General features: G+C 37.8%; 2 protein-coding genes across 5 annotated transcripts in view; both read right to left on the reverse strand.

Annotated features, from left to right (window-relative positions):
• cd151 (CD151 molecule) overlaps positions 1-1,489 on the reverse strand; it is a 5,981-nt gene extending 4,492 nt beyond the window's left edge. For both annotated transcript variants that reach the window (XM_014031673.1, XM_014031671.1), the window contains exon 1: positions 1,282-1,489. The gene's annotated coding sequence lies outside the window, so the exon portion shown is untranslated. The remainder of the gene's footprint in view (positions 1-1,281) is intronic.
• A 73-nt stretch (positions 1,490-1,562) lies between these two features.
• cracr2b (calcium release activated channel regulator 2B) overlaps positions 1,563-8,742 on the reverse strand; it is a 14,030-nt gene continuing 6,850 nt past the window's right edge. For 2 of the 3 annotated variants that reach the window (XM_014031667.1, XM_014031668.1), the window contains exons 8-18: positions 8,544-8,731; positions 7,586-7,657; positions 6,972-7,026; positions 6,140-6,219; positions 5,930-6,044; positions 5,681-5,807; positions 4,099-4,180; positions 3,889-4,003; positions 3,563-3,667; positions 3,379-3,455; positions 1,563-1,866 (exon numbers count right to left, since the gene is read on the reverse strand). In XM_014031667.1, the coding sequence (XP_013887121.1) occupies positions 1,782-1,866; positions 3,379-3,455; positions 3,563-3,667; positions 3,889-4,003; positions 4,099-4,180; positions 5,681-5,807; positions 5,930-6,044; positions 6,140-6,219; positions 6,972-7,026; positions 7,586-7,657; positions 8,544-8,731 (1,101 nt within the window). In that variant the 3' untranslated portion in view covers positions 1,563-1,781. The remainder of the gene's footprint in view (positions 1,867-3,378; positions 3,456-3,562; positions 3,668-3,888; positions 4,004-4,098; positions 4,181-5,680; positions 5,808-5,929; positions 6,045-6,139; positions 6,220-6,971; positions 7,027-7,585; positions 7,658-8,543; positions 8,732-8,742) is intronic. The other variant, XM_014031669.1, reaches the window with a different exon arrangement.

An 8,742-nucleotide genomic window follows, 5' to 3' on the forward strand; every position in this document is an offset into this window, starting at 1 on the left:
CATACACATACACATACACATACACATTAAATATACATAATGCTGCATTTTCGCCGGCTGTTCTTGTTGCGGCCCAGTTGTACTAGGAAGCGGGATTTTCCCACTTACAAGTTGTAAATTTAAACTGGAACAGCCACTCCAGAGGGAATTCCCTGTTGGAAAGTGGGAGAGTTCAGAATTGAAGATGGCAGKTACTCACCACAACTCAACTCTCTTGCTTTAGACTTTTAATTSTATTTCTGTATTATTTATTTCACATTTAGTCAGTCATACACTTTTCACTGTTCATAAGAGGACATGTTAAAATGCTGTTTCTATGCAGGAAATACCACMTAGAGCTCAGTCGTTTGTTGGTAGAGCTCAGCTGTAGCAAAGAGATAAGYAGCGTGGTGTTTTGTGTTTAGTTGATAAACACGAAACATCAAAGTTAATTACAGCTCTGGACCACCATAACGCTRATGTGGCCCTCAGTGAAAATGAGTTTGACACCGCTGGTTTAGAGGATTTGGAGAATTAAAACTTTAAAATCCGGGTCATACTTTCTGAGATTGTTCTGTCACAGGAGATAACATTATTATCACACYTTTTTAAAAAATTATTATTATCTAATTATTTCTGCCTAATGTCAAGGTAAAGCCTCACATATGAGCACTGTATCAGATTAAGAGTAGTTAACTGCAGCTTTCCTCTTTTCAGTCTGCATTAGTTCCACCTTTGGTGTAATAAGGTGATCCTGTGGATGGAGCTCAGCTGCTGAATATAAATGAGCTTTTCTTTAAAAAAAAAACTTAATCTTTGTTTATTCTCTGGCCTTTATTTAAAACTGGAAACAAGTTGGTGTAACTGTGGCAACACAAGGAGCCCAGGYATGAAATCAAATATGTTGTGGGGAAAACACACTTAACGACTTGTGTCACATGTCAGCCAGCACACGGATGTATGTTCCCCATCTCAGTAACTTACACTGATCCTGAAGTTTGCTTTTATCTTAAACTGAACTTTTTTTAAGAAGAAAAAAAAACACAATCTGAGCAAAACAGTGAGGTTGTGCTTTTAGATAACTTTCCTCTGTCTCTAATTAAAAACAAGTTAAAACAGAAGAAATCGACAACAGACATTTAATGTAAAGTTTACAATAAAACTTTTAAGATATAAACTAAACTTTAAGTGCTAATGTTGCTGGAAAAACAACAACACCAACGCTCACATAGTTATTTTTTACCTCATAGTGTCATGGAAATCACTGCTCTCCCTGTTTTATTGAGACCAAAATAATCCTACCTGATTTTAGATYATGGACCTCAGAGCGTCTTTGCAGATCCCGCTGACCCCTCGGTCACTGTGTTGCTGGTGCTGAAGGTGAACCGAATACAGTGTGAAGTTTTCAGCTGACGCTCAGAGCCAAGAGCCTCCCACACAAGAGCGTCTGAGCGTCTGTCCTCTTTTGGCTCCACAGGCAGCACGTCCCCCTCACACAACAAGCTGCAGGGAGTAACTTGTCTGCCCCCATCTGGTTTTCTATTCACACAGGTTCTTGTTGAATCAAGCCCCAACAAAAGGAGTTATCAAAATATATTAAAATTTTATTATTAAGACAACAATATAAAGAAGACAAATGATACAGATGTTATTCAGTAAACTTGTTCACAGAGAAATGTCCTTGTTTCATGTTAAACTGAATGCCCCGGGGGACATAATAATCCTTTGTTGGTGTGGGATGGCGCTGAACCAAAGCCGGGGAGTAAATATTCTCTCCAGAAGCTTGAACGCTACTTTTTACCTCAAGTACAGCAACGTCTCTCAGCAGTGACCTCGGACAGTAAAAAAGCATCTTCACACTGTTGATCATGCCTGGTAATCAACATCCTAAAATGAATGAAATAAAAGAAACATTTTAAATTTGAAATTTTGTAAAACCACAACATTTAAGAGCACAGTTTGCATTTGAGATATCTGGTTTTGGTGCAATGTAACAAAAAAACTGCCCTCGTTGCAACATTTTAACCAGATTTGTATCAAAATAAGTGAATTTGTTTTCAATTACGACTTACTACTAATTCAGAGCAATTTGGGTTATTACCAGCTGATCTAAGAACAAGTTAAATGTATTTTATTTAGCCAGAGTGTTATTGGAAGCATTAATATCTGAGAAATAAAGCTGTTTCCAGAGATGTCAGGTAACAAAGTACAAATATTCATTACATTACTTAAGCAAAATTGTGGTTATTTTGGTTACTTCTGCTCCTTATATTTTCATGCAATTATCTGTACTTTCTACTCCTTAGATGCAAAAAAGAGTCTCATTAGCCCTATTATATTTCAACTTGTTGCTAAAAAATGTACCAAATAAACCTGTCCAGATACAACTCCCAGATAGAGTGAATTTAATTGAAGTTGAATGAGAAGTATAAATATACACTATTCTAATACCTTATTAGTTTGTTAGCGATCCATCTCAACTGTATGACACAAATCATGTCACGCTCAGCAGGACATATCAGACGTATGTAGCCTGAAGATGATTGTTGCAGAGATACGTATATAGGCAGCTGAAACAGGTAGCCTAGTGCAACCCAAATTTATCACTAATATTTTAATATAATATTATAGTCATTATATCGGTTTTACCTCAGGCTGTTGCATATTTTGGTTGCTCTTAATTCTATAAAACTGTATTGTTTTTCAGATGGCAGGAGGTTAAACAGCTTGTGTGCTGGAAGAAATGGATCTCTAACAACACTGAGGGCCTTTTTCTTGCAGCTGTTCAGGACACTCCCCATATGTGCCTCAGTAAAATATGGTGAAGATGAAGGAGTTGGTGGGGGATTTCTAAAAAAAAAAAACAACAAATCAGCTCTTTCATTTTAAGGACCTTTAGAAACATTTTGTTTCCAAACCATCTCACTGGCTGTTCCCCCTGCTGCTCTGTACGATGCTTCATCATCCCAACACTCATGATGTTACATCATCAGCAAACTTATTTAGTTGACTTGCGCTGAATTTAGAAGCACAGTCATATCTGGAGAGTAAAATACAGAGGACCGAGTACACATCCCTGAATTGCATCTGTGCTAAGTATGATGGCCTGTGACACCTTTCTGACAAGAAGGCTAAAATTCAAGAAATATTTTAAGCAAAATGGGTTTGTTCCACAAAGTATCACAAAAATATCAAACCACTGTTGAGGCTTTTTATTGTCAATGTGAATTTATTTGAAGAGTCTTAAACTCAGAATTGGTGTTGCGTTTCTCATGAAAGAATAAAACCAACTTAATACTGAGTGAGAGGCTCTCTGGTTGAATTTATTGAAGTGAAAAACCAAATTCTGTGAATAGGATCATGTAGGATCTGGACAATCAGTAAAAATAAAAGTCCTACCCGGCCAGGTGCTCTATCAGATTTTCCATGTTCTCTCCTGTCTTGGCACTACACTCATAAAACAAAGCCTGGTATTGCTGTACAAGCCAACAAGAAAAATGTATTATTTATTATTATTATTTTTGTTTATTGGCTTTGAGTGAATCACTGCAGAAAATTTTTTGAATATGCAAATGAACTTCACCTCCGCCAGATTCTGACCCTCTGCTGTCGTCACTTTCCGGCTGTGATTGGCTAGGTCCAGCTTATTCCCAACCAGCATCAGCACAGTCCCTTCACACATCTTCTCCTAGGACAGACACACAGCAGTTTATAGTACACACGTTTTACTGTAGACACAGCAACAGAGACACATACTATTATGATGTCTGCCATTTGTGTGTAAAAAAAATTGAATAAATAAATCTGATTTTTACTTTAAAATTAAATCCTTATGTGTTTAGTGGGATGTCTACTGTGAATTTTCCTGTCATCTGCTTGTTTATTCAAATCCCCAGTTTTGCATGATACCTTGACAGAGTCCATCCATCCTCTCACTGCAGTGAATGAGGCAGAGTGAGTGATGTCATACACAGCGAGGACACCGTCAGCCTTTCGGTAGTACTGCTCAGTGATACTGCGATATCTATAACAGCATTTCATATATTCACCATGAAAAGTGTATTTGAGCTTTATGGGGAAAAAAAAACAACAAAGAGATTTCTGAGCTTAAAGTCTGACCTCTCCTGCCCTGCAGTGTCCCAGAGCTGCAACGTGACAGTGGTGGAGTTCAAAATTAAAGTCTTCATTTGAAAATCTACACCTAAAATACAAAAATTGCATTCAGTTTATATTTTGCTTCATAAAGTACTCTCCAAAAGGACAAATAGACTTATTCAATGCTCTTATTTTTTCAGCACAGCTTTGCAGTCATTAGTTTCACATAGCATGTAGTTTTGTTCAGAACTGAACAGTTCTGAAGCAAAGAATGCAAATGAAGTCTTCAGTCCAAGCTTTTTATAGGCATTTTGAAGACAGTTCCACAGTAGTTTTGGATTTAATGATCACATGGATCTGATCTTGTAAACTAATCCCAAAACCTGGAGTTAGGTGGTTCAGTGAAGGTATACAAAGTCCATCAATCTGGCATATACCTCCAGTTGTCATAGGGCAAGGGGTGGGGTGCACTCTGGATAGGCCACCAGTCCAACACACAGTCTACTCACTTGTTTCTCATTAAATAATATATACTGCCTTCCAAGTGTTAGAAGGCTAAGATGCAGCTATTTCTGCTTGTAGAAATATTCCTGAAGGCCTCGACTACAAAAGTCAAGTGAGTTTTAGTCACTGATGTCAAGTAGCAGAAAATTTGTGAGACTGGGTAAATATAACAGTCTTAACACTGACATTTCCTGTCCTTGATTCACATGTTAAAGTTTGCTGATGATTCTGTCATCCTGTCAGCAGTGGGCCAGTGATCAGGGACTTCTGAATTTAGTGAGTCTTACTTTTTAAAGTTGAATGTCTCAAAGACAAAGGAGAAGGTCATTGATTTTAGAAGAGACTCTTCAGTTGCCACTCCTGTGGGTATTAATGGTGAAGCTGCTGAGATAGCGCATGGATATAATATATATCTGGGAACTGTTTTTGATGACAAACTGACTTTTGACATGCTTGTAAGAAGGCCCATCAGAGAATGTACTTTTATCTGAAGTTTTGTGGTTTTAATGTGGATTCTATTGTAAGAGAATGTTTTATTCATGTTTTATTGAGTCTCTTTTAACTTTTAGCTTAATCTGCTTGTTTGGAATGTGTGAGGACAGAAATAAACTCTTGGGGATTGTCAGGATGTGCAGCAGAATTGCCCTACCAGACCTCACTGCTCTACACAAGGTGAGGTCAGTGAAAAAGGCCAGACTGATCCTGGCAGACCATGATCTACTCCTAATCTTGACACAGGTATCTGTTGCCCAGATGTAGGCCTAATAGGCTGCAGTAATCAGACTTCTCAAAAAACACTGATTTTTTTATTTATTTAATGGTTTTCATGTCTTGTGTAGTGTGAATGTTTTGATGTCTACAGACATCAAACTTTGTGGGGCGGTTCAGAATGTAAACAAATAAGCTGAGATCCTTTTGAACCGTGCCACTCCGTGATCAGAGTTCTGGGACGGTGAAAACTGCTGTTTAATCTTTAAATCAGGTGGATGTGATCTTTTAAAGTCTGAGCACATCTGTCCAGAACTAATTGCCAAATTCTAATTCCACATGCAGTGATGAGGATGTCCAGGCTTGTGTCGTCTGATAATAAGGAGAAGCTTACCAACAGTAGAACTCATGTTCCTGTAGAAGTGTCCCGTGCAGCAGTGCCGGATGAAGGAGCTCTTACCCACCCCTGAGTTACCCAGAAATACCACCTTAAACACTTGCTGACGACTCACAGCTTTGCCCTAAAATTAAAATAAAAGTGGACCAAACTCAGCTTTTTTTTTTTTTTTTGCTTCATCTGACATTTCAGTGTTTATTTTACGTCTGTGTTTTTTGTTTAGACTCAACTTTGCCCTTTCTTTACCTGAGTGTGTACCTGCTCAACACTTTCATCTACACCTGACGGGTGGAGGGTCTTGGAGGCAACTGTAACCTCTGTCTGATTGGTCAGCTCCAACTCATCTGCACAGCCTGGCTGTCTTTAGAAGCGACAAATATATACATTTAAAAAAATGGGTTATTTTACGTCTCCTTACTGCAAAAATGACAAAAGTGTTCAATTAATGGTACAAACCTTTCCACTGGCTCATCCTGCTGAAAGTAGCTACCTATGATTGAGCCTTTCTTCTGCAAAGTCTTTGTGACTTCTGAGTTCTGAAGTGTTAAGTGGAGAGTGAGGTAAAAGAAACAAGTACAGTTAAAATATTATAATAAGTAAAATAAGGAGTATTTTAAACAAAGCTGCACTATGGTGCAAATTTAAATCAGTATTGTAGTTTCTGGTTAGTGCACATTTAACACACAAAATACAAGTCTTCATGTGACTTTTATTCTATTGCAGCATCAAAGTGTCTTCAGCAATAAACTTATTTCTTCAAAAGATGAAAAAAACAATAAATACACAATAGATGTTATGTTACAGGGGAAATGAATGTGTAACTTTGTCAAATTTACAGAAAGAAAGTGAGAGTTTAAAATACAAAATATCTACAGTGAGCATCTTTGGCAAAAATACAKTTTATTTTCTCTCCGAGTATAGATGAGATTCAGGAAATCCTACAGAACTTAACAGAAAAGCTGGTTTAATTCACCTATAAAAAGTGTGACCAATAAACAATTTTCTTTTTTTTTTCTTCCTTTAAGTTGACGCAGCACACAATAAATGTCTGTTCAGCACAATCCACAACTTCACAGACATTTGAAGAGAAAAAACAACAACACAGCAACCTTAGAAATAATTAACCAAATAACAGCTGCCCGTGATATTAATCAACGTCCAGAGGAAGGAGGAAAGCCTGACGTTTAGTTTATGTTGGGTAGAGCTGCTGCGTCCAGGACGTGCGGGGCTCTTCGTAACAGTAACAKGGTGACGGCGGAGGGGAAAGGACAGTGTGTCTGTGACTAACCCTCTGATGTGCTTGTTGGACGTCTCTCTCGTCCCGCATCTTTCTGTTCATGTCCCTGACACAACAAGASAAATGAGTTTAGACACGACCTCAGAGAAACTCACTATATTATAAAGAAATAATAATTTGGTATGTCCGTGTGGTCATTTAGAAAAAAAAAAAGTTCCTATCCTCAAATTAGACCTGAAACCTCAAACATTCAGTGTTGAATCAGCTGATTGTGAAACAATGTGTGGCTTAAACGTGCAATTCGATGGTGAACAATAAAMAAGATGGCTGCCACAGCTAATTACCAATAATAATTTGTTTTAGAAACGAGTTTAGCTATTTTTTTGTTGGTTTTTGTCGGATAACTCGAACGATTTGTCGATTTTCTATGACAGAAAACCTTGTATCGAGGTGCTTCTTTTGGAGAGAAAAATAAAGTTTATTGTAACCATTTTATTTTTAAACACAATCAGAATTTGCAGGGGAAATGTATGCTATTAACAACAATTTGTTGCGTTTGAGTGTGTTTCTGTGTGTTGAGACAAGAGACACCTTCTTTCATTTAAAATCTGTCATAAAATGTATCAGTAGAATAACTCGTTGAAAACAAAGCAGTTTCAACATACCTTAATATCTCCAGTTGTCTCATGAGACTCTCCTTCTCTTTCTTGATATTTCTTGACACCACCATCACATTCCTACAATAAGTCAATAAAAACAAAGTTGTTATTCTCTGCAGTGTGTCCCTGGATAACATGAATGTGTTAAAACTTAGGTTGAAATTTTTAAACCAGGTGCAATGTTCTTCTCTTTCAATTAAAACAAGACAAAATTCAAGTCTTGCATTCCTTAAAGAAGTTCATACAACCTGTCACCTTTCACACCACAGTTTTAGACTGAAATTATTTTGTAATGAGATATCGGAATTGCAGCCATTTTGGTCAAACTTTGAAACAATWTTCAATTTGATGCAATATCACAAKACGTCACACTTGACTCTCAGCTACAGCTACATAAAACTTTGAGTCAGTATCTGTAAAACTGACTGACCTATAGCCATTTTATGCTGGGTATTGTTGATTAGCTGTGGTGACCATCTTGAATTAGATTGARYCCCAAAKGTTATTCAGCTGTTGATGRACATCTAATAATGATTTKCTGAAAATTTCATTAAAAATCAGAGAGTGGTTCATGATATATTTTGCTAACAYACAGAGATGACTTCAAATAGGTAATGGCTGAAATTTAAACAAGCATCTTGTTCAAATTGTTGGTGCTCAGAATGTGRGTGGGTGATCAGCCATAGACACCACCACATCAAATTTTAGGTCAGTATCTTTAAAACTGACTGAAATGTAGCCATTATTGTCCTTTTTGATATCAGTTGGCRGTGGCGGCCAWTTTTAATTMGGTCYGCTCTCAAAGTTAATCAGTTGCAGATGTGCATCCAARAAATACTCTCTGCAAGTGTCATTAAAATACTTCCAGTAGTTTATGATATATTTTGCTAACAGTCAGACACACATAGGCATGAACACATACAAGTGCAAAAACATCACCCGTCTGTCGCCATCAGTGGCTTACTTTTGTCGTGTTGCTTGTTCGTGAGCGGCGCTGATCTGCAGCGTGCTGAGCTGCCTCAGGGCCGACCTCAGCTGCTCTCTGCTGCTCTCCACCTGCTCCTGGAGCTGCATGTTGAGCCTCTGCAGCTGCTGGTTCTGCTCCTTGATGCCCACCTGCTCGCTGCTCAGCTGTCGGATTTTGATCTCAAGCTGGATGTACA

This window comes from Austrofundulus limnaeus, unplaced genomic scaffold, assembly GCF_001266775.1.
Source record: "Austrofundulus limnaeus strain Quisiro unplaced genomic scaffold, Austrofundulus_limnaeus-1.0 Scaffold1298, whole genome shotgun sequence".
NCBI classification, from domain to species: domain Eukaryota; kingdom Metazoa; phylum Chordata; class Actinopteri; order Cyprinodontiformes; family Rivulidae; genus Austrofundulus; species Austrofundulus limnaeus.